The sequence below is a fragment of the Squalius cephalus genome, assembly GCF_949319135.1.
Source record: "Squalius cephalus genome assembly, chromosome: 2".
Classification (NCBI taxonomy): domain Eukaryota; kingdom Metazoa; phylum Chordata; class Actinopteri; order Cypriniformes; family Leuciscidae; genus Squalius; species Squalius cephalus.
In genome coordinates this window covers 4,318,602-4,345,362 of record NC_137123.1, presented here as the reverse complement: position 1 = coordinate 4,345,362, position 26,761 = coordinate 4,318,602, and the positions used below count along the sequence as shown (strand labels likewise).

Sequence of the window (26,761 nt, the reverse complement as noted above, 5' to 3'; positions counted from 1 at the left end):
TCTCCCTCGCTACCATGGCTACCACCCCTGCTGCTACAGGACAGGAGCTGACCACATGCGCGCTCCCGTTTGAAGAGGAGGGGAAGAGGCACGGGAGCTATAGAAACACAATTATGGCAGAGAAAGAGCAGTCAAAATTCCTAGTACCTGCATATACATTCAGCAAACAAGGCAAAAAAAGGAAGACAGTATACGAAAAGGCTATGACCAAAAAGTCTTTGGATAAAGCTAGAAATCAGACGAGAGTCAATATCGGCGTGGCTTTCCAGCGGTGGCGACAACTGAGGGACCTCATGGGGATGAAAAGTGACGCCATGATGGCTTTATTTCTGCTGGACAGGTAATCGGGCTTTTTTCTTTTTGATGGCAATTGTTGTTGTTGTTGTTTTTGTCATGAAGCATGCATCACTAGCACACGTACCTTATATAACTAACATTACTTGGCATAACTCCACTGTCGTAGCTATGACAGTAACTTTGGTGTCCACTGGTATATTGTTATCGAGCCAGAGTAGAGACGATAAATAATCATCAATAGGCCTAGCTCCAGTTGAGAGCTGTACTGTTGAATTTTGCCAAATCTAACTTTAGGTAACATAATGAAGCTAGTACACAGCGCCGAGGAGCTGTTTTTTGACCTAGCTTTACTCTCTGTCTAAACTGTTCCTATGTTCACCGGGAACTTTACCTGCACCGGTTTTTTCACGTTTGGTTTGTTTTTATATGCTCTACCTATTCGCATATTCGCGTTTAAGAACTTTTTTAATTATATGTGCAATAAAGCTAATTTTTTTTGCACATTCTTTAAGCAGCTACATGATGTGGACAACAAATATGATCAACTAGCTACTACATTTTCCACAATCGATCAAAGTGGGAAAGTATTGTTTTAATGGCATACTAACTTGCATTATATACTATACTGCATTATAATGATAGGATAGGAAACCTGCCTCACTGCACATACTGTACACACATATTTTTAGAATCAAATTACATTAATTCACCAAAGGGATTTTTTATTATCCAAAGGTTGTAGCATGTTCCTAGTGACCAACACGTGAAATTTTGACTATAACTCCCTTACTGTACGTACAATTATCAAATAAGTTTATGAAATAATTACTGTAATTCACCTAAAGTATTGTTTACATCTTACATCTATTTACATTCACATCTAGATCAAAGGGTTCAAAAGCTATAACCCTTTTAATGTTGAGTTTTTGAACTGGTGGTGGCGCTATACGCTGATTTCACGCAGCCGCCATTTTCAAATCGAAAGCGAGGCTCCGGTGGGAAGAAAACCGGAAGTGTCGCCTTTAATCACAGGAGAGTCGTGAATGCGATGGCGTATTGTTGTGTTTAATGATGTTATGTCAATTCTAAAACTGTACATACATTTCTTTCATACTTTAGACTATATACAGTGAAATTCATTTATAAATAATTTTTTTTTTTAATATAATTCAGAAAGTAAAAAAAGAAGCAGGAATGAACTATATACATATCCTATATTGGATATTAACATCCAAAAGTGTAAATCGCGGCAGCAGCTTCAGGTTGGTAGTCCAAAGGCATTGTTGTTTATCTTTACTTCCGGGGTTTTTCCCACCGGAGCCTCGCTTTCGATTTCAAAATGGCGGCTGCGTGAAATCAGCGTATAGAGTTGGTCCTAGAGACTCAAAAATTGGTCCAATTACTATTCATTACAATCACTACAAGTGTGGAAGGTCACGACGTGCCTAAATTCAGGGTCCGAATGTCAGCCGCATAATTGATGGAGATATGCTATGTGTAGAAAATGTGTGATTATTTATTAACCAATCAGAATCATTCAACCTGAAGCAATGACAAAGCTTAGACTTTGGTGAAGGGTATAATTGCTGTGATTTTTGTAAATGTAAGGGGAAGCGGCCTACTTTTGATCACTGGAGTAATCACTCCTTGTGATTCTTGAAGCTGACTTCTGCCTGATGAAACTATCTTCAGTAAAATTTGAAGGTTGGTGGGGTACAACATGTGCCAGTAAGATGGTGTTCGCTCCAATCCCGCTCCAACATTAGATTTCTCTGTACTGTGTAGGCTATAGGGCTACGTGTTGTAGCCCAGTCATTAAAGAAAACGATTTAGTTTCATATTTATGTTTAATAATATAAATATATAATTATAAATATAAATATAATATAATATTATATATATATATATATATATATATATATATATATATATAATTTTTTTTTTTTTTTTTTTTTTTTTATTCCATCTATGTTGATTATATGAAAAGTGAAAAGCATGAGTAGCTAAGATCTAGGCTTGCTACGATAGTCGGTGTTACATGGCGTTCAGTCGCAACACTGGTTTCATCACTTGCCCACCGCGGCACCGAAAAAAAAAAAAGTTGCGTTAAATTACGCAGTATCCGTTTTTTTTTTTCGGTCACCTGTTGACTAGCGTTGTATGAACACGCTCTTATTAATGTGAATGCTTTTAAACCATTCAAGCGCGACAAGACTAGACCATGCCTATTAACACACACACACACACACACGCACACGAATCACAGAAAAGACGCGCGTCAGTATCGAGTACTCTTTCGGGCTTGAACAAACCATAACACACACAAATGATGCCAAAATGTCCGTTTTGTCGAGTGTCCTCATAAGAGCAGTCTGAAATGATTTAAATAATGTTCAGGGCCTGAATTTCATTTTGGAAAATGGGGGGGAAATCCCCCCTTAGGTGATTCTTATGGGGGGGAATTTTTAATTTGAGGGGGAGTTTAGACTTTTTTTTATTATTATTACATTTATCTCGCCTAAATGTATGCTTACTCATTGCATTTTTACAATGGGGTAATTTTGTTATTAAGAATTTACACAACTCAAGGAAGCTTGATTTCAATCTTTGAATTAAATTGAAAAAAGTAGCACAAATAAATACAATAGAATAAAGATACCAATAAAGAGAAAAGTTTTTTGCTTGGGTCTAACACTAGTATTCAGAAATACTACAGAGACTGAATAAAGTAATCAAATGTAAAATAACACTGGGTAGTATTTTAGTCCTGACTAAATTAAATACATAGGCTATTAATCCTGATTCCTTAAAATGAAAGCTGTTTTGTTGTTTTGACAAACAAATGAATGACAGACACATATGGCTGCTGTCCCTTTAAGAGCTAGTGCACGGATCCTCTTTTCATTAAACGGTCACGTGCAATTTATGCTTATTTAAGACATAACCGACTGTGTTTAGAGGATACTCACCAAGACCGTAATTGACATCATTTTCTTATGTTTTTGACTGTTAAAGCGATATAATCCACGAAAAATAACTTTTGTTACCCACGAGCTGTTTGTGAGGCGGCTTTACTCTATGTATTTTTTTGTGATTTATGATTTTTTATTTTCAATCAATAAACACATATCATACAGAGAGAGCATTTGGACGAGGATAGAAATAAAATTAAAATAAAGTAAAATAAAAACACATGCACACAGAACACAAACACTGGCAGCAAACTCATATTGACTGTATTCAAAGAAGCTCTTTAAGGGCAGAGGCTATATTCATCCAGGTGTTCACAGTGGTTGTCTTTGCCTTATTGATCTTTGCAGTTGTACACTCAAGGCAAACTATATAATGAAATGAGACTATCCAAAATGGTTTCAGATTTGTGTCTGGGGTTATCCACTGCTGTAAAATAGCTTTTTTTGCAGCAGTGAACCCTGCCATCAACACTCTTTTTTCACATAAAGAAAATTGGTACTTTGAATCATCATTCAATAATAGTAAACAGGGGTCCAAATCCAAATATAGACCTGTAAGATCATGTAACATAACAATCACATACTTCCATAATGGTTGAATCATTGGACAGTCCCAAAACATAGAAATGTACCAGTGGCGTCAGTGTTACAGAAACTGCAGTATGGGTTGGGTATAAGTTTCATGCGATATCGCTTGTAAGGTGTGTAGTAGAAACGATGAATAGTCTTAAAATGAATAAGTACATGACTAAGGTTTTTAGAAGTAAGGCCAAGGTTTGACCACACTGTTTCCCAGTCTGGATGGAATCCTAACCAAGAAAGTTCCAAATCCCACGTTGATAGTATCTTTAAAGGTTTATGAACACTACTGAGTAAAGAATTATAGATTACTGAGACCGCCCCTCTAGGATCTTTGACAGGATCAATCCAGCTAAACATTGGGTGGTCACCAGGGCTCGACATTAAGGCTTGTCCGCTTGTCCGGGACAAGTGGATTTTTTTGTAGGACAAGTGGAAGTGAAAATTAGTTGTCCCACTGGACAAGTTAAATTTCAAACAAAATAAAATGCCATGGTACTTCACGTTATGTGAAGTACTCATTACTCAGTACTCTACTCATTAACTTACGTCTATAATTTTACAGATTTAATTTGACCGATTTGAGACGTCGCATCACTGCCAGATTCAAACTGTGCTATCGCGCGTTGCCTGGCGCTGAGCCAGAGTCGGACGCATTCAGCGCTGTCATATATCACAACTAAGCAGTGTTTTCAACCTCATAATGATTATTTTATGTTTCAGATATTTAAATACACATAAGCACGAGTAAAACAATACATTTGGAGTTTGTAAAATACACGATGTCTGTGGAAGCAGCCATAACAATCTATTCAAATATAACGTTAATTTGCCGACATGTGTTATTCATATCAGACAAACATAGTGGAAGTAACTATAAAGTTTACTCTATTCTTCTCAGTTCACCGGCCACTTTCTTGCATTTATTCCGGGAGAAACTGATGAATTCACGTGCTGTAAATCCGACTGACAAGACAACATTGTGGCGCCCATCTCATGTTATAGATCAAGATTATTTATAAAGGTTTTTAAACAACCAAACACACTCACTCACACGTATTTGAGAATCGGAATATCAGATAGGCTGATTGATGACATGATAAGCAATTTTGTGAATATTTTGAATAAAAAAGGAAAAGCGAAATAAAAGCGACACATCTGTCATACAGTAATATTGTGGCTGCGGTGTATCGCGTGACGCGTCGCCATGGAAACATTAAAGGGAACGTTCGCCTTGAAAAAACTCACTCTGGGTGGGGGTGTCAGTTAGAATATTTTAAACTTATGCGTGAAAGGGTTAAAGAAAAGATCGAAAATAAATATTTGTGTGTGCTATAAAGTGGTTAGAAAAAAAATTAATCGGAATCAGCAGGTCAAACTCAATGAAAAACCGGAATCGGCCTAGAAAATTGTAATCGGTGCATCTCTATGTCTACAAAATTATTTTAGATATAGTATACAGTAAGTCTAGCTAGCTTGTCTAGCTAGCTTGCAAATACTGAGGATACCTACAAGAGTCACCACTTCCTCTGGTGATACACTGCACACCAGCGTGCAAAGTATTACTTTGTATTATGGAGTCTGGAGATCCTTATTTCTTGTTGAAGGGGAACTCTGTTCTTGGGACACGTTCCTTTCTACTGTTTCAACTGAATTTGATTAATATTGATAGTGTTTGGATGCTTTCAATGGTTTGTTCGAATTCTGCATTAGCAAAACACACAAAAAAAAAAAAATTATAAAATTATAAATCTTTACCCGGACAAGTGACTTTTGTGCATGGACAAGTAAAACATAAATTTACTTGTCCGAAGGACAAGTGCCTCAAAAAGTTAATGTCAAGCCCTGGTCACTCAGAACAGAATTCCATGGCACGCCATAGGCTTTCATAGCAGATCGCAACCTCAGGTACAAGAAAAAAGAAAAGCCAGGTAGGCTGTATTCTGCTCGGATATCCTGGAATGTGCGCAAACCAGACCCGTCAAAAATATTGGAAAAAGTAAAAAAAAACTTTGGCGACCACAAAGGGTAAACAAAAGGTTGTTGGTCAGATAAGAAGTGAGAATTGTTCCATAGAGGAGATTGCTGAGAGAATTCCTTTGAATGGCCTATTGCTTTTTCAGCACTGTACCATGCAGCTAAAGTGGATGAGATAACCTTACCAAATTTATGGTACGAGTTGCGACGTCCTACACCTGTGAAGGGCAGATCTTGAAGTCTATGGGGATGTACAATAGCTGATTCTATGCTTCTCCATGGCACTTTACTGTCTTTGTCCGTCCACGTTCGCATAGCTCTAATCTGGAATGCCCAGTAATAAATCTGAAAATTAGGGAGGGCAAGGCCACCTTCTAATTTTGTGCGCTGCAAAACAGAAAAACGTATTCTGGGTTGTCTGCCATTCCAGACAAATCTAGATACTGCAGAGTTTAACTCTTTAAAATATTTGGGAGGTGGTGTGAATGGGATCATAAAGAACAAGAAGTTCAGGTGTGGTAGAATATTCATCTTAACTGTACTGATTCTGGCTTGCATTGAGATCTGAAGGTTAGTCCATCTTTGAAGATCAAGTTTTATTTTCGGGCTGAATTCACTGAAATTTACTTGGATGATTCTTGACAGAGAATCCGTTATTTTGATTCCTAGGTATGTGAATGACTTAGTAAACATGATATTGTTAGGAAGGGAAATATGGTGAGAGATATTGATAAGGGCCATTAAGGAGGATTTATCCCAATTTATCATGTATCCAGACATGCTGCTGAAGTGGTGGAATAACTTTTAAGACATTAGGTATAGAGTTCTCCAAGTCTGAGAGGTACAAAATGATGTCATCCGCGTACAATGATATATAATGCTGAGAACCAAGTAAAGTAATTGGTGCAATAACTTGGCTTTGTCTGAGAGCTTGGGCTAAGGGTTCCAATGAAAGTGCAAAAAGAAGTGGTGATAGGGGACAGCCTTGACGACAACCCCTCTGTAATGGAAAGGGTAGAGACTGATATGCGCCTGTTGAAATAGAGGCTGTTGGGTTACTATAAAGAGTTTGGATGGCATATATGAATTTAGAACCGAAACCAAGATGATCCAGTACCGTCCATAGAAAGTCCCACTCAAGTCTGTCAAAAGCTTTGAGGGCGTCAAGGGAAAAAATGGCGCAAGTGTCAGTATATGTGTGAGAATGTTCAATGATGTGCAATAAACGTCGCATATTGTCAGCGGCTAGCCGCCCTCTAAGAAATCCAGTTTGGTCAAAATTAATCAAAATATCCATGAGGGGCTCAATCCGGGAGACCAAGGCTTTTGCCAGAATTTTGACATCACTATTAATTAAAGATATTGGACGGTAACTAGAGCAATTCAATGGGTCTTTATTTTTCTTTTGTAACAAAATGATAAGCGCTATGTTCTGGTCCCTATGAAGCATACCATGTTTAATAGCATAATTCATAGAATTCAAGATTAAGGGCCCAACAACATCCCAAACAGCCAGGTAGAGCTCCAGGGGAATCCCATCGGGACCGGGGGATTTCCCTTTTTTAAGAGATTTGGCGGCATTGTGAAGTTCCTCCAACAATAGAGGTTCTTCTAGAAGGTTTCTGTCCTCTACTGGTAAGATAGGCAATAGGGTTGTGCCGATAGACGATAGTATCGTGTATCGACGATAGACAGAGATATCGCCGATGGCAGATGCCTTTGACGATATCAATACGATAATTGGCTCGTTTTCCTATTAATGTATTAAATCATTATTATTATTATTATGAAGCTAGTATAGTTACAATTATATTTGCCTTGCCTAAATTCATAACGACATCTCACCACATAACCACACTTGCGACATCACATAACCACACATGCAACGTCACCGACGCGCGAGTATGAGGACTCCTCAAAGAAAATATTTTTAAAACAGAAAAAAATTACATCCCACAACAAAATTGAATTGCAAGGTGATCCATTCACAAATTGCCAAGAGTGCTTGTTTTAACAGACGCATCATTCTTATACAGAGCCAAGATGAAGACGCGGCATCGTTGTTCGTCAGTATTTTGTTTCCATAGCACATTAACAAAATATTTAATGACAGTAAAAACACTAAAAACAGTACAATTACAAAATATTAATTATAATAATAATATCAATAAAATTATATAGGCCGCCTAGGCCTAATAAAGCTACACGAAGCATCTGTGAAACTCTGCCTGTGAAAATCACAAGCAACTTCAAACTTGTTTAACAAGAAATATTCTTCTATTTTTTTCACTGTCAATAATGTAAGTCCACAAGAGAAATATTAAGCCAGTAAATTAAGATGCTGTAGCCTACCGTTATATCCACCGTCGTCTCTGAGAGAACGCGCAGTTAATGCAGTGAAAGCGCAGTCCGTTTCTGCTTTCGTTTTCAGGGAATGATCGCGTTTACATGCACGTTATTAACTCGATTATGCTGAATAAACTGACAATGCATGTGGTCATGTAAACGGATTAACCCATTTTCCTTTATCAGAGTCAAGTCATAAGTAAGTACCGATCGACTTTTAGATTTTTGCCTCTGATTTCTCCCGGCATTTAAAACCCGCGTTATTTCGGCTTATTGAAGTGCGGTGCGCATAAGTGAAGTGCATCCAGACAGAGAGAGCACTGGTAGGAGGACATATCGCAGACTCCGACTCTTTCTTGACCCAATAAATTAAAACGTGTTCTCATGATCTCGTGCAGAAGCAGCCTACAGTCAAAATGCTGCATCAGTAACGGCATGAGGGGATCATGTGTGTCCGTAAATTTCACGCTGACATGTTGAAATATACAAGAATGGTCAGATACAAGAATGATTAGGATCTTTTTTTTTACCTCACTATACCAGGAAATAACCTGATTTAGCCTATTAATAAACACTCCACCTTTGCTAGCAAAATAGAAAAAGATTCTCATTTAAAACGAAGTAATAAAACAAGCAAATTGATGAGTAAATAAGCAAGTTAATAATCAAATAAGTAAGCCCCGCCCCCCTCACGATAATATCGTGTATCGCCGATCTCACAGGCTGACGATAGGACGATATGAAAATGGAGCATATCGCGCAACCCTAATAGGCAGGTTCAGATTCTCTAAAAATGTTTTGCATGTATGTTTGTCAAGAACCACCTCTGAAGAATACAGTGTGGAATAAAATGCTTTAAAGGTGTTATTAATAGCCCTAGGATCTGTAACAATTTTGCCATCACTACTTTGTAACATATCAATATTTGCTTTGGACTCAGTTTCCTTTAGATGGCTAGTTCTATCTGAATGAAAATAATAATTTTGCTTAGTTCTGTGAATGATGGACTCAGCTTTGGACATTGACAGGCTATTGTATTCTTTTTTCAACAGTAACAAATTCTGAGCAGCCTCTTCTGAGAAAGACTGGGTCTGCTGATGCTCCAAAGACCTTATTTCTTGTTCACGATAATCAAAGCGCTTATTTTTAAGACGCTTGGCCTTTGAGGAAAAGGCAATGCAGTTTCCTCGTAGATAGGGCTGGGTACCGAGTTTCGATACTTTTTAGGTACCGATCGAATTGCCTCGATACTATCGAGTATCGAAAAATGACATGATGTTCGGTACCAGATTTCGATACCTAAGGGGTTAACTCGTCAACGTCAGTGCTCAAACAAATACATATGAAATGCACAACGACACACATAAAGTCGCTCATGCACATACATGTGTAGAGTTTGCGTAACTCTACACACACGAGAAGCACGGAACTGTCCGCGCACATACTCAAATGAGACGCGCGCGCAAGCACAAACTTTCCACGCGCATACGAGACGCGAGCACACACACAAAACTCACGCACATACTCAATGAGACGCGAGCACACACACACAAACTCTCCACGCACATATTCATGAGACGCGAGCACTGCACACACGTACACATAATACCTTAAAGATGTGGAAAAGTCGATCAAAAGTGTGGCTACATTTCTCCAGGCTCGATGCCAACAGCGCGCGATGCAGTATTTGCGGTAAAATAATTGCTGCAAAGACCGGTACCACGACAGATATGATGAAGACCTTGACAGTGCGCGGAGTAAACATAAGAGCAGAAAGTGGCTCCGTCTTCGACTGGTAAATGAAGAGGTACCTTGTTGATCACTCTGACAGTGTTTATATTGCAATAATGACCTACTGAATGTACACTGCCGTTCAAAAATGTGTTGGTTAGTCAGAATTTTTTTTTTCAGTAAGGATGCATTAAAGTTATCAAAAGTGACATTAAAACATGTGTAATGTTACAAAATATTTCGTTTTTAAATAAATGCTGTTCTTTTGACATTTTTATTCATCAAAGAATCATGAAAAAAATGTATCATAGTTTCCAAAATATTAAGCAGCAAACTGTTTTCATATTTCTGAAGTTTTACTGTATTTTTTATTTAAAAAACATTCAGCTTTGGTGAGCGTGAGCTCTTTTTAAAAAAATTTTTGTTCCTTTGTGCTTTTTTTGTTCCTTTTTGCACTGGCTAAGGAGCATGAGTCAAACTGAAAAAATAGCCTAAAACCAAAATTTTCTGAGGTAATGTGTTATGTAATCTTGTTAAAATGGATTTCATAAAATTGGTATCGAAAAAAGTATCGTTAGGAACCGGTATCGAAACAGGGGTATCGAAAATGGCACTGGATCGAAAGATTTTGAACGATACCCAGCCCTAATCGTAGATAGCATTTAGTAACTTCCCATAACACCTGAGGGTTTGAGCAATGATCCGTATTAATTTCCAAAAATTCTGTAAGCCCAGATCTGAGTTGGTCCATAAATGTAGTATCATACAGCAGGGAGTCGTTAAAGGAGAACTCCGGTCAATTTTAACATTGAGCTCATTTTTTTGTACATTTGGAGTGCTGTCAGTACAGAGAACAAGGACAGAAATCAGTGTTGCCTACACCGAGTTATTCTATTTTTAAAATTTGCACCCTGTTGACTTCAATGGGGCAAGTTTTAAACCTGCTTTTAGCCTCTTAACATCCTTGATGTGTCATTACAAGTGCACTGAAAATGTGAGTGATTCCTTCAGAGTGAACACGAGTGAATCTGACTGCAGTAGATGTGAAAGATAAGTATAAAAATGATGTTATTTAAGCCAGCGCAAATACCTGTGTTTACATCCTGTTTTCGGTTGAAGTCCAAAGTAGTCGATTGCCGAGTTCACGCGCATAGCACAATGCATAGGTAAGGCCCTTTTGGTGACTTCGAGATGATATATAATATTTCTGTCTCCAAAAATCATCAATTGCCTCATGTGAAATGTCTCCTACTGTGACAGCTGCCATAGCGCCTGTTACCGAATGTTGACTGTTTGTCCGAGTGAGTGGAGGGGGCGTGGCTTAGCCATAGGTCAATTGTGCGAGGGCGGCTGACGTTGGTGTTTCTATCAGCGTACAGGCGGTGGGCTCGCTCTATTTTTATGTCTCGGTCAGCAACAGATGGGATCCATGTAGGTAGATTCGCCTTTATAAAGGCGATACAGTTGTCACCCTCCACTCCTTCACTCAGCCCAACTAAGCGTAAGTTGGATCTTCTACTTCTGTCTTCCATATCTGCCACCTTGGAACTCGGCTCGACAATTTTCAGCCTCATAGCACTGACCTGGTCTCTATCATGCCTAGCTGCTGATTGCGTAGAATCGCACCTTGACTGAAGCCGTTGAACGGATTTCTCCAGCTGTTCAATCTGGCCAGTGGCTGTCGTTATAGTGTCCGTGGTATTCTTCAGTTCAAGTCTAAGGTCCAATATTTGCGGGAGCAGCACATCATCTAAAGCAGCTTTTACCGCAGCAGTGACGATTTCATTTAGCTCAGCTCTCTGTTCAGCTAAGGCCTGCTTCACTCCTGCTAAGATGGCGCTGTCCAGGTCTGCTTTGGAGATGCTAGTCGGTGATTCCTTGAATTTCTTCTTGACGGGAAAGTTCGGTTTCTTTGGTTGCACCAGTATTATTATGTGATGCCGACATTTTAGAAGTTTTGACGTAATTCAACATTATTTGCTTTCTAATAAACTGAAAGTAATGAGTAGTAAGTGGAGCACACAAAATTCACGTCCGCACCACCATGAATCAGTCACGTGACCCCCTCATTCAGCTCATCTTGAAACTACATTGAGCTCTTTCTGCCAGTAGGAGGCAGTGTCACATTGAGCTTGTGGATTGAGAGAGTAGAGATGGATTGAACCAAACTCTGTAAATGAAGTTGTGTTGGACAGAATAGAACAATGATTGTATCTTAAACTTGAGAGATTGATTGAACTTGATCTATTAAAAAGCCTCAAAATAGTATCTATGAGTTCCTGGATTTCATAACGCTGATAAACATGTGTTAAGTGTTGAAAGTGGCTCAAGGATGATTGTAAGGCAATTGCACCTTTTTTTCCATTGTTGATGGTTTTCATTGGGATTGTAAACATTATTTAATCAAGAAAGAGACATGGTTTTCCTTTCACACAATGCTATTCATTTTCAATTTCTTGTGCTTTCCCAGAGCGTTTGTGCCACCATGTCAGGTAAGATATATGTGCTGATCAGTGTCTGATATAGCCTAGTTTTATTTATTTGGCATATTATTCTCGTGTAAACACAAATCTCAGCCACAGCTTCTTTTAGCAGTAATACTAGAAACATGGCAGTACCACATCTGGGCAAGAAAGGACCGTTATTTACCACAGTTCATGTTTGGAGAGCTGAACTGATTCAGACACAGAAATACAGTAATACACGATACGGAAACGTTAGGAAATAAAGTGGTGCCGTGAACATGACACATCAACTACAAAAATAAATTCCTTACAACTTGAACCATAGAGAAAACATAAACATGATTCACGTTCGTAGCTGCACCACAGGAATTCAAGCTTGTTTTTGATATAGAAACAGACGGAGAAAGTTTGCTGTAGACACGATATCTACTGACTAGCGTTTCTTCATGAAACCTGTAGGAGTCGCTGTGACGCTCTTCAGTCCGCCGGTAAAACCACTGAAGAAGAGGAAGCCTGGCGCGCTCAGACTGAGGTGTGTTGTTTTTAACTGTTTGTGTGATTGTTGATTTTCTGTCTGTAGTGTTTTAATGAGCTTTAAATGAGCTTTAAATGAACTTCTTATTCGTATTTATCATTAAAAAAAAAAAATAAATAAATAAATAAACTAATTAGCCATGATTTAACCCCACAGTAAATAGTTTAGCCTGGGTAAATGTAATAATAAATAATAGTATAATTGTAGTTGTAAACACACATTTACTACAGCAGCTGTGTTTTAACTGTGATATTTGTAATAAAACGCTCTGTTACTAACGTAACCTCGGTTCTCTCTAGATGAGGGAACGAGTGTTGCGTAAGCTAGCTTACGCTACGGGAAAATCCCCTTTCTCGAGAATACTGAAGCCAAACAATTATCCTTAATTTTTGCATTAGTTTAAAACGCATTGCTGCATAAGCAGACCTAGGCGAGACAGCTCGCGCGCCTATTGGTTGCTCTGCGGCAACTGCATGAACCTATCGAGAGACCGCCCGTGACAATGCACCAATGAGGGCGCGGGCGCCCGTGCACGTCACGTCCCGCCAGGGTGGGCGTGGCTTAAGGCTTTATAAGCCGGGTCCAGATAGGTTTATTCTTTGGTTTTTCATGCTGAAGCGAAACCAGAAGTAGCACAAGCACGGCAGGGTTACGCAACACTCGTTCCCTCATCTAGAGAGAACCGAGGTTACGTTAGTAACCGAGAGCGTTCTCTTACGAGAGTACTCTCGTGTTGCGTAAGCAAGCTTACGCTACGGGAACCCAATGTAAAACGCCGTGCGTGCGTGCAAGTCCACACATGTATTCCCGAGGGCATGTGCCTGGGGAAACACATAATAGTAGTAAAAACTAGGCCGACCGGGGTGGGCCCAAGAACATAATTAACCATTCCAGAGAAGGGGGAATGGGAGCTTAGAACGGTATAACAGCCGGGATAGACATCCGAGGACTGAACCTTCAAGATTTAATAGCTATTTAGCCAGTCAGAAGACATCTGAGCCAAGGGACAGATGCGCGTGCAACATGACAGTCAGGGGGATTCACAGCCCGATCTGTTGATGTAGTTGTCGTGCAGGCAGCACGTACATAATATGATTATTATCATATTATCTTCCCGGGCTGCCCACAAGCCGAACACCGGCCTGCCCTTGTAGAGGGTGCCCCAACCTGAGTTGGAGGCGTCTGTCGAGGTTACTTTTCATTTCGAGATCGTTCCCAGATCCACGCCTGACTGATACCAGTCTGTCACCTTCCAGGGCTCCAGGGCCGTAACACAGTTCTGAGTCACCTTGAGGCGAACGCGGCCGGAGGTCCACGCCCGAAGCGGGACCCGCGTTCTCAGCCAGTGCTGGAGAGGGCGCATGAAAAGCAAGCCCAGTCGAAGCACTGCCAAAGCCGAAGCCATAAGACCCATCATCCTCTGAAAACATTTGAGGGGAAGGATGCTGCCGACTTTGAAAGACGCTACTGAGCGCTGAATTTGCAGCTCGCGCTGTGACGTCAGCCGGGCTGTCATTGCCACAGAGTCTAAGTCTGTCCCCAGAAAGGAAATTCTCTGGCTGGGAGACAGCGAGCTCTTGGTCCAGTTGATTTGGAGACCCAAATCCTGTAAATGGTCTAGCAATAATGCTTTGTGGGCTATCAGCTCTGCCTCTGACTGTGCTAAAATTAGCCAGTCGTCCAAATAGTTCAGTATTCGCATCCCCTGATGCTTCAGGGGAGCTATTTGGATCTAAAAATAGGTGTCTTTCAGATCCACAGAGATAAACCAGTCTCTCGGCGAATTTGCGCGAGAATTTGTCTGGTCGTGAGCATTTTGAATGATCTCCGCAAGAGGGCTCTGTTCAGCCGTCTGAGATCTAGGATAGGTCTGAGACCGCCATCCTTCTTTGGAACGAGGAAATATCTGCTGTAGAGACCTGAGTCGCTCTGTTTCAGAGGAAAGGTTTCTACAGCCCCTTTTCTCAGCAGTTCCGCAATCTCGGTGCGAAGTAGGTGTGCTACTTCGTGTTTCACCGTGCAGGGTTTTTCCTGGGTCAAAATTGGCCTTCGGTGGTGGCATGGTCATCCACACACAGCAAAGAGTACCCTAGTACCCACATGATCCGCAAGCCCAATATTGACAATAAATGTTAAATTTAAAATAAATACAAAGAAACAGTTTGTGATTTTTTTTTTCTTTTTTTTTTTTTTTTCTTATCCTATTTATTCATGAAAAAACAATCACTTTCAGGCTAGATAGTAAAAGAAAGCGATTATTGTTTTGAAAGATAAAATCCTTTTTTGATAGACCTGATAATTATATTAGTATAATCATATAAATTAAAAAGTAGCATTAAAAACGTAGCGTTAAGATGTGTAATAGTGTAATTTTTTACCATATAAAATTAGCAGCTAGCTAGCAACAGCTTGATTTGTGCTTTGATCTAGTTTCATCTCACTCCAGTCTAACTTAAACTAAATGATTTTATAGGTAATTTACTACACATTGTCATAGGCCTATACATACTGTGGATTATTAAGGCTAAATTTTACTAAACACTCTTGCTAAATGAGGTAAGCACACTTACTTTCTCATTTCAGATGTGTATGTTCTAAGTAATGATTTGTTATACACCGATTCAGACACTGACGGGCAGACCAATTGCTTTAACCATTCATTATAATGAATCGCCTCAAAGGAGTCATTAGGTCGCGAATCGGACTTTAGCGGACGTGTTGTGTGAGAATCCTGGCTGTTAGGACCTCACGAAAGATTTGTCAACACACACACAAAAAAAAACACTTCAAACTGGATAGATTTCTTTCTTTCTTTTGCGTTTATTTAAAGTTGTGTCAGCTGCATGTGCGGAATGCATGTCACAAGTTGTAAGATAAGATAAGGCAACTTTTTTTTGACTGCAATTCACACCCAGCGCTAATTCAGCAAAAATATTCTCCGAATGCACCACGTGAAACATGGATTCGGTCTTCCGACCTTTAGGATCAGTATTTTGATGCGAGGGAGAGAGCAAAGACAGAACTGAAGACGGAGAGTGTCCGCACGGGGGTGGGGCGCTGTGATCGTTCTCTCCGTCACTCCGTCAGTAGCCTGCTTCACTCACAAAACCCCATAACAGATCAAGTAAGGCTTTGGCGGGACAAAAAAATCGTTTTGGCGGCCACCAAAAAAATGTCAATGTACGAAAAACCCTGCCGTGGTCTCGACCCTGGCTCGAAAGCGCGGGGGTCTGCCGGCAAACTGCAGCGAATAGCCTCGTTTTACAGTGTTCAGGACCCAATCTGACACGCCCGGATTGTTTTCCCATGCTTTCATGTGTAAAGCTAAAGGGAGAATGGTGCACGGGCTTTGGTCGCTGTGTGTGTGTGGCACATAGCATACAGCGCTTGCTGGTGGGCCCGCGCTCACGGAGGCGAGCGAGCTCATAGAGGCATGCGCGCTCCGCACACACATAACAGAACTTGTGTTTAATAAAGGGCTTTCTGCACACAGAACGCGTTTTGTGTTTATTGACGGGGGCTCTGAGTGAGTGTATATCACAGAGTGATCCGTGTTCATGTGTAGTGGTGAGCACTGTACAGCGGGCACCTTTTCTACATTCATAACACACTCGGCGTGAGTCTGTTTTATTAGTGTGGGCCGTGAATGAGTGTGTAACACTGGACGGGCCATGCTTACGTGTAGGAGTGAACACTGGGGAGTGAGCACAGAACCTACATTTATAACACCATCGGCGTGAGCCAGACGAACAGACAGAATACTCTTTTTGAGATTTATTTGGGCGGCCGTAAAAACGGCCTTTGAGTACAGGCGAACGTGTTGTGTAACTGGCTCGTTGGCTGTGAAATACACATCTCCAGTCGCCTCTGCTGAGGGAACCGTGAGAGCGGGGCACGCTGCTTTTGATGGCGGTCTGGCCGCGGTGGGACTCAACCATCTCCGTCTTCCTAATGTGGTCAGGAAGACTTTGAGGGCTCAGGTTTCAGCACTATTTTGGGCCTGGGTCCCCGTGGGGGAGGCGGCCTGTGATGGCTTGAAGAGCGCGAGCGCTGCTGAGACTCTCTGGGCTGACGGCGCTGTGAAGCTGGCGGCTGTGACGCTGATTTCCGGCCGGGCGGCTGCTTAGAGCGACCCATCGCGGAACTAGAGCGCTTCGGGAGAAAGTGCCGCATGGCTTGCGAGGTTTTCTGTACCTCAGAGTACCGCTCCAAAACCCGTAACAGCCGGGCCGAAGAGACCTGATGGCGACACAGGCGCGTCAAGGAAAGTGGCTCTGTCGGACTCTTTCATGTCGGACAAGGTTAACCTCAAGTGTCTCTCGGTGACTGTGAGAGACGCCATGTTCCTCCCGATGGCCTGGGCAGCGGAGTTGGTGGCTCGTAGCTCTAAGTCCGTCACGCTCCTAAGGTCCGTGAAATTCTCAGGATTCGGGCCCGCCTCGTCCATAGTGCGGAGAAGGTTGGCTTGGAAAACCTGGAGCACGGCCATAGAATGAAGCGCTGAAGCGGCTTGACCAGCAGCGGCGTAAGCGCGACCGATCAGAGCCGAAGTTGTCCTGCAGGCTTTAGAGGGAAGCGAGGGCTTGGATTGCCATCTGGCGGAAGGTGGGCAGAGGTGTGTGGCTACCGGTTCCTCGACCGTAGGAATGCTGAGGTGGCCCTTGTCTTTCGCGCCGTCAACAAGAGAGAGCGTCAAAGAGACAGTAGGCAGCAGCCTGGCAGAAAATGGTGCCCTCCAGCTTTTAGTCAGCTCCTTGTGTAATTCCAGCAGGAAAGGAGCGGGCCTCGTGTGAGGCGTCGAGCGGCGACCGGGCAGGAAAAAGCCGTCCAGCCTGCTGGGCGCGGGCTCCTCGGGCGGCGACCAGTCGAGGCCAAGGTCCTCCACGGCCTTGGTGAGCAGGCGGAGAAGCTCCGCATCGACGCTGGTCCGCATACCGCTCGACTCCTGAAGGGAAGGGGCTGGGTCCGGAATGGAGCCCGACCAGCCCTCACACTCCGAAGCTAGAAGAAAGCAGCTGTCCTCTTCTACGTCTTCCCCCTCAGACTCGATATGCACGGCGGGGGTGGAAGGGCGCTGGCCGGCCGTGATAGAGGTAGGGGATCCAGAGAGCGATGCACACGGGAAGATATCCGATATGCAAGCGCGCTCATATCGGATATGAGCGGCACTGTGAACGGCACTTTTTACGGCGCGGCCCAGCAGAGAGAAGCGGAGGGGCAGGTATCACGTCGAAAGATGCTAGACAAGCCCGCAGGGTTGACATAGACATCTCCTCGCACCCCGGGCAGCCGCCCTGGGAGAGCGCGTGGTTGGCGTGACTTCGTCCCAGGCAGGAAACGCACAGGATGTGGCGGTCCCCGTCGCTGAGGGGGGGCTTGGCAAGAGCCGCACTTAGAGAAAAGAGCCATTTAGAACAACGGCCCGCTCTTTTAGAGAAGCGCGTATAACGTAACACGCGAATGCAGTGAAAGGATATATAAGCGCCGGATAGCGTGGCAGGAACGGCGGATGGAGTGGTAAGATGACCGGGTTCCGAGAAGGCTCGTCCCACTGAGAGGCTGTTCAACGGCGAGCAGCGATGTGAAGGTCACTTCGCTGACGAGATGAAAAATCAAAGATTAAACCTATCTGGACCCGGCTTATAAAGCCTTAAGTCACGCCCACCCTGGTGGGACGTGACGTGCACGGGCGCCCGCGCCCTCATTCGTGCCTTGTCACGGGCGGTCTCTCGATAGGTTCAAGCAGTTGCCGCAGAGCAACCAATAGGCGCGCGGGCTGTCTCGCCTAGGTCTACTTATGCAGCAATGCGTTTTAAACTAATGCAAAAATTAAGGATAATTTTTTGGCTTCAGTATTCTCGAGAAAGGGGATTTTCCCGTAGCGTAAGCTAGCTTATGCAACACAAGAGTACTCTCGTAAGAGAACCAAAGTTAACACGTTGTTTAATTTTCTAATTTTGGTTTTCAATCAATTTATAATGCTGGACACTTAAATGATGCTTTGAAACGAGTACAAGTATCACATTATCATGTTAAATTTCTGAAATCTGTTTTTAGATCCAGCAGCTAAATTTAAGTTTTAGATATTGGTGATGTGTTGTAATGATATTTACAATAGTGAATTTAAACATAAACATGCCTAAACATATGTTTATTTTATATCTGTAACTAATATCTACCTGTGTATTAATATTATCAGAAATTGCAATCATGTTCTTATGCTGTGTATTTCTGTTCTCCATTATCATTAGTCATTTTGAGTTTAAATCAGTGTAAGTTCATTATAATTCAATTCACATTTACTTGTATAGACAAGTTAACGCGCCAAATCATGGGCGGCGCCATTACTGTACACAAATGCACTTCATTTCCGCCGGAAGTGGTTTGCACAGCGTCTGCCCGATGTAAACACAGCGATTATTTGACCATTGTAGCCAAGGCCTATGTCTTTTTTATTGTTGGTATCCGAACTACATCATAGGTAGGGATGGGAATTGAATTCGCATGTTTAACTGAAAGAACTAGCAGAGAGAGGGACCCGGTCGCGCGCGCGCACTCTTTCTCTTCGGAGCCAGGCGAAAGTGTTTACAAGACTCACCGTCTCCAAACTCCAAAAGCGCTGTCTTGCTCTCTCTAAATAAAACGACATGATGGTAAAATGTCGGAAGACCAAAGTTTCATGTGGAGCATTTTTTTTTCTCCTGAATTACCGATGGGTGTGAATTGTGCTAAAATACGTTGCCTTATCTTCTCTGAAATGCGTTCCGCACATTCAGCTGCCATAAAAATCACACTCTTAATAAACGTAAAAACCTATCCAGTGATGTAATGTTTTCTGTGTTGACACAAATCTAGTTGGATATCCATGTCCTAACTGCTGGGATAATCACACAATGCGTATGACATGTCCAATTCGCGAACTAATGACTCCTTTGAACCGATTCATTTTAATGAATTATTAAAACCATGGTTAAAACCTGTCTACGTTTTTTTTTTTTTTATTAACGAAGCAAATACAAGGTACAATGTAAAAGTCTTAATACGAACTAACAGTGCACATCCTAGACAAAAAAAAAAAAAAAGAACAGAAGAACATGTTATAAATATGCCATTTGTGCCATGTTATAAATGGCACAAATGGCATTTACATATTCAAAATAAAATGAATTAAAAGGGCAATTATTCAATAAGATTGTTTATAAAAGAAGCCAGTTTCTCAGCATTCTTGTTATTAATCATTAATGCTGTCAAAACAACTGGTATTTCCAACACTGAACTCACGAGACGTATGAATCGATGTATAACTAATCGGTAACACTTTACAATAATGTTCCATTTATTACATAAATATTACAGTTTTTTGCCGAAAAAGCATATGAATACTTTTTCCACACAGTACTATCATGAATCGATAAGAGAATCGTAAAAAAAATGTACACAATGGAGCGCATGGACATTGCCTCTTCGTAGCTGGTTTGTGATCGTAGCACTCTCTAACCACTCGTTCAGGTGCTTTCTCGAGTGTTTGCAACCAACTACTGCACACGTCGTTCCCGAACCACCTTTCTTCATGTTGTAATTGTTATATCCTCTTTGTCACTGCGATATCAGTGCTTTGTCGGCACAACGGAGCTAGCTAGCAAAACAAACTAAACCCGCCAGAACGGAAGTGGATTGCATCGATGGGAGGAGCTTAGGATGTAGAGCGGAAACGGCTCAAAAACCTGTGTATAGCGCTTTTCACAATCACAATACACATCGTTTCAAAGCAGCTTTACAGAAAATGCTTGAATCCACATTACAACTTAGCTTGATATAAATGTGGATAAATGCATCTTGTAATAATGATGATGTTTGTCTTCAGATGGATGTGATCTGCTCTAAATCAGTAGGAACTGATCTGTCCATGCTGGATATTGAGTATTTCATCTCTGAAATCTGTCAGCTGAAGAAAGAGGTGGCGTCACTGGAGGCAAAGCTGAGAGAAAGAGGAGACAAACCCAACAGAGAGGTTTGAGCAAAATATGCTAACAAATAACTAATATACCCTCTAGAGAAAACTGCTGAGTACTGAGGCTAATATCAACAGGTTGTTGTTTATTTGTGTTGATCTATGATGTGTTTGTCAGGATCTGGAGAAGGTTTCAGTGTGTGTGACTGATGGGACAGAAGCTCAGGATTCAGTCTGGAGATCCGGAGACACACAGGACTCAGAGCTCAGCCTCACTTTACTGTGTTATACTGACGCTCAGGATCATGGATCCGCTGATCAAACCTCTGTCAAAATGGGGGACTGCAGGAACCTGATAGAGAGACGAGGAGAAGAAACCACAGCAGAGGAACAACAACAGACTCAGGAGGAGGAGGAGGATGATGAAGATGAAGATCAGAATGAGGATGATGAATTAAATGATGTTGAGGATGAAGAAAATGAAGATGAGGATAATCAAAATGATGACAGTGATTTTATTCCCTCAGGTGTGTATCTTCCATTTATGATCTTGTGTTATAGTAAATCATAGTCCGAATGTGTGCAAAACTGTAGTTGTGTTCCTAAATCAGCAGGTGCAGACATTAGTTACTGTGAACCGATGCGCTGAAAACACTGTATCATGAGCTGCATCACAATTTCACATTTAGCTTTAAATTTTAAGCTCTCAAAGTTATAGAAAAAATATAGACAGAAATTATAGAATTTCATGATGGTAAGTGCATGATTCATTAAATCTATTTGTGTTCATTTAAAGTTAGACATTTTAATACCTTTTTCTTTTCAGATGTGAATGGCGGTTCATCTTCTGATGAAGAAACAACCTCGACATCAAAAAATCAGCTGAAGGTCAAGAGTTTCTCCTGCGTCACCTGTGGGAAAACATTGAGCTCAAGGGGACATTTAGCGAGACACAAGAGAAAACACACAGAACAGACAGTCTTGACATGCAAGATATGCAAAATCAGCTTTCCTACCTTAGAAGAGAAGAGACGTCATTCAAAAGAGCACAGAATGAAGAGGTTTCACTGCAAACAGTGCGGGAAGGATTTTTTCACCACTCCTTATAATGTGACAGTTCATATGAAGACACACACTGGCAAAAAGACTCTCCTCTGCAGTGAGTGTGACAAGAGTTTCAGCACCAAACAAGTTCTTTCAAGTCACAAGGGAATCCACACTTTCCCCACAAGTGTCCTCACTGCGATAGAAGATTCATGTATGGATACCTTTTGAAGAGGCATGTGCGCGTTCACACCAACGAGAGGCCGTACCAGTGCAGCGAATGTGGGAAAACCTTCACTAACTCAAGTTATCTAAAGTCACACCAGAGAATACACTCTGAGGACATCATGAGCGAGTTCATACAGGAGAGAAGCCTTACCGCTGCTCCATCTGCGACGAGAGATTCGCTTATTTAGGTAGTTTTCAGACCCACCAGAAGAAACACGCTAAAGAACAAACTGCTCCTGAATCATCATAGTGTCTTTTCATCAGTAAATCTGGATAAAGGAAATAAAGTTTTATTTCATCACGACAGAGCCATGGTGTTCTTTTCACACAATGTTACTAATTTTCAATTTCATGTGTTTTCCCAGAGCGTTTGTGCCACCACATTAAACGCGTCACTTGAAGAGAGTTACAGACCTGTCTCTCTCCTACCATTCATAGCGAAAACACTTGAACGAGTTGGTTTCAACCAAGTATCATCTTCCTGTCTCAGAACAACCAGCTGAATGTCAACCAATCCAGCTTCAAGAAGGACGCTCAACTGAGACTGCATTACTGTCTGTCACAGAAGCCCTACTTCACTTCTCATTCTCTTGGATGAGCAGAAATATTCTTATTTATAAAACCGTGCGCACACACATCCTACGCAGTTTTCCCTTAATAAATCAAAATTCCAAATGTAGCGCAGCTTTTGTGGCTTCATGTCACGCCCATAGTTGCCCATAACTAGTTCATGAAACGCCCACAAGTTAATATTCATCGATTGCGAAATCATGGCAAACACAGAGAGGAAAACCAAGAGCGCAAGATCAGCCATTGTTCAATTCAATTCAAATGTATTTGTATAGCGCTTTTCACAATACATATTGTTACAAAGCAGCTTTACAGAAAGTGCATTTCAGAAATGTACATAGAGAAATACAGTTAGTTAATCATGTATTGATTTAGGGCATAAACATATCGCCAGCATCGAGTCGTCTCTGCACGGGTGTTGGAGAATCTGTAGTTTCCATGAGAGGCTGGATACAAACTGGAGCTGACGATCTGTATTTACCTACAGAATCTACAGAATCTGTATTATAACAACAGAAAAGCATATGGGAAATAATTAGCGTAGCTGCTGTTCGTAATATTAATGCATTCAATCTGATTCAACTGTAGTATAAAAGGTAAGTATTATGTGAATGCTTGGCTAAAGAGATGCGTCTTTAATCTAGTTTTAAACTGGGACAGCGAGTCTGAGCCTCGAACAATATCAGGAAGGCCATTCCAGAGTTTAGGAGCTAAATGTGAAAACGCCCTCCCTCCTAATAGTGGACTTGGATATCCTAGGAATTTAGTGATCTTAAAGAGCGCGATGGATTGTAGGGCGATAGAAGTTCCGTTAAATACACGGGAGCTAAACCATTTAGGGCTTTATAGGTCAGTAGTAATACTTAATAGGTAACCAATGTAGAGACGACAGAATCTGTGTTATATGATCATATTTTCTTCATCTAGTAAGAACTCTAGCGGCTGCATTTTGGACTAACTGTAGCTTGTTTATTGAGGATGCAGGACAACCTGCTAATAAAGCATTACAGTAATCTAATCTCGAGGTCATGAATGCATGAACTAACTTTTCTGCATCAGAAACAGATAGCATGTTACGTAGCTTAGCAATGTTTCTAAGGTGGAAAAAGGTTGTTCTTGTAACATATGAAATATGATTTTCAAAAGACAAGTTGCGGTCTAATATAACACCCAGGTCTTTTACTGTAGAGGATAAAGTAACAGGACATCCTACTATGTTAAAGTTGTAGTCTGAGAGGTTTTGTGGGCGGTTTTTTGAACCGATAAGTAGTACCTCTGTCTTGTCTGGATTTAATAAAAGAAAATTGAGCATCATCCAATCTTTTATGTCTTTAATACACTCTGTCATTTTGGATAATTTAGCATTTTCATCTGGCCGTGATGAAATATAGATTTGAGTGTCATCTGCATAACAATGGAAACTAATTCCATGTTTTCTTATAATATTTCCAAGTGGCAGCATATATATTGAGAAAAACAGAGGGCCTAACACAGATCCCTGCGGCACTCCATAGTTTACTGGAGTTATGATCGATTTTTCTCCATTTAAATAGCAGACTGATCTCATGAAATGGCGTATGTATGACACGCCAATTCGATTTCCATTTTTGGCGTGCTATCAACACGCATAATCGCTTTTTAGCGTGTTTATCAACGCCGTTGACTTAACGTTACATTACTGTATAAATATGACCTACCCCAACTCCGTCCCTAAACCTACCCGTCACTGGGGTTAATACCATGTATAGATTATAAATGTAAGATCCCTTAACTGTACTCCCACACCTAAACATACCCATTTTATGGACAATATTAAAATGATAAAACGTAATGGACAGGTATGTAGGAAAATGGCATTTTTATGAACAATATGGCATTAAAACATAGTTTGAGCCACGAATCCTACCCCTAAACCTAACCATAACCATTTTTAAAAACTAACTAGGCAACAATTATAAAGAAAAACAACAGACAGACGAGTATAATCACAATAATTTAATATAACCTTACAACACAACATCGATTCACAAAATACACCAATTTTATTAGCTTGATGTAATCCAAACCTTCAGAATCCATTATTTGCAAGAAAAAGATCCAAACTCAGCCCTTTATCCAGTAATCGTCATCTTGACCGTAAACGTCAAACCCCGCGCTTGTTATGAATTCAAATTCAAAAATTGCGCCCTCCTCAAGAAGTTACGACAGGTTACTATGGTTACGGCAGTAATATCAAACGCTCATTGGCTCTCGCCTCGCCTGCTTCGTCACAGATTGCGTCATGCACATTTGAAATGAAATGAAGCGCGCACTGCCGCGCAGCCCTCAGAGCAGCGAACCGAACCGAAGACGGATTAACATTTTCATGGATTTGAATTAATAACTTAAATTCTGCTTTGTTACCTCATATACAAAACCACTGCCAGAGAGGACTGCGACACATCGTCACGTGAACAACTTTTGGTACCGATTTTGACATTTTCTCATTAAATAAATTATTATGATTATACTTGTCTGTCAGTTGTTTTTCTTTATAATTGTAGCCTACGTAGTTTTAAGAAATGGTTATGATTAGATTTTGTTTATTGGCGTAGACATACACGCGGAAGATGACGGTTCGTTTCGGCGTAAACATACACGCGGATAGCTCAAAATGCGTATAAATAACACGCCACTTTTGACTTGAAAGTGGCGTGTATGTTTACGCAAAGTCATGATGTCATGTTGTAAATAGACAAAATGGTAGCGGTCAGATAGGTATGATCTGAACCAGCTTAATGCTAGTCCTTGAACACCAGTATAATTTTGTAGTCGATTTAAGAGTATTGTGTTATCTATAGTATCGAACGCAGCACTAAGATCAAGTAAAACTAATATTGAGATACAGCCTTGGTCAGAAGCTAAGAGTAAATCATTTGTGATTTTAACGAGCGCAGTTTCAGTGCTATGGTGCGGCCTGAACCCAGACTGAAACTTTTCATAGATGTCATTTTCTTGCAAGAAAGAGCCCAGTTGGGTGGACACAACTTTTTCTAGTATTTTAGACACAAAAGGAAGATTTGAAATAGGTCTATAATTTGCTAGATTATGTGGGTCTAATTGTTTTTTCTTAATGAGAGGTTTTATAACTGCCTGTTTAAATGTTCTTGGAACATGACCTAAAGATAAAGAGGAGTTTATAATATTGAGAAGAGGCTCTTCCACTATCGGTAGCACTTCTTTCAGTAGTTTAGTGGGTATAGGATCTAATAAACATGTTGTTGATTTAGATGAAGTGATAAGTTTTTGTAACTCTTTTTGTTCTATAGTTGTAAAGCACTGTAATTGTTCTTGCGGGGTGATAATCGAGGCTGAATTATAAGGCGCGATTGAAGATTTAACGTTTACAATTGTGGTTCTGATGTTTTCTATTTTCTCAGTGAAGAAGTTCATGAAATCATTACTACTAAACTGTAACAGAATATTTTGTTCAGGAGACGCTTGTTTATTTGTTAGTCTAGCCACGGTGTTAAATAAAAACCTAGGATTGTTTTGGTTGTTTTCTATTAGTTTGCGGAGGTGATCAGCCCTGCCCACTTTTAGGGCCTTTTTATAACGTGACATACTGTCTTTACAAGCGATTCTAAAGACCTCCAAATTAGTTTGTTTCCATTTGTGCTCTAAATTACGGGTTTCTCTCTTTAAAACATGCGTAGTATTGTTGTACCATGGTGATTTACTTTTCTCTCTGACCTTTTTTAATCTAATGGGTGCAACAATATCCAATTTTCCAGAGAGAATGGTGCTCATAGTGCTAGTTAATTCCTCTAGTTCATCTGTTTGTTTAGGTTCAGGCAGCAGCTGAAACAAATCCGATAAGCAATTTGAAAAATTATCTATGGTGGATGGAAGGATTGTTCTGCCTGGTCGATAACGCGGCGTCCTTGTCCTCCTGATCCTTTTTCTCTTTCTTGCCCTCCTCCCCCTCTTCCTCTTTATTTCCCTCTTCCTCCTCCTCTTCCTCTTTATTGTCGTCCTCCCCCTCTTCCTCTTTCTTGCCCTCCTCCCCCTCTTCCTCTTTCTTGCC

General features: G+C 41.0%; 1 protein-coding gene across 1 annotated transcript; it reads left to right on the top strand.

Moving 5' to 3' along the window:
• Nucleotides 1–23,184, top strand: LOC307154514 (uncharacterized protein). Its single transcript, XM_079864522.1, has 5 exons — nt 1–340; nt 12,827–12,899; nt 20,767–20,913; nt 21,032–21,380; nt 21,680–23,184. Exons 1-5 carry the CDS (start codon nt 15–17, stop codon nt 22,126–22,128), a joined length of 1,344 nt encoding a protein of 447 aa, XP_079720648.1. The 5' UTR covers nt 1–14; the 3' UTR covers nt 22,129–23,184.
• Nucleotides 23,185–26,761: the final 3,577 nt, after the last annotated feature.

Bases quoted from the DNA above. Each gene is read 5' to 3' on its own strand.
- LOC307154514 (XM_079864522.1), top strand. From the start codon at position 15: ATGGCTACCACCCCTGCTGCTACAGGACAGGAGCTGACCACATGCGCG. The intron at 12,900-20,766 runs GTGTGTTGTTTT...GTTTGTCTTCAG, and splicing joins CCTGGCGCGCTCAGACTGAG to ATGGATGTGATCTGCTCTAA. The intron at 21,381-21,679 runs GTGTGTATCTTC...TTTTCTTTTCAG, and splicing joins CAGTGATTTTATTCCCTCAG to ATGTGAATGGCGGTTCATCT.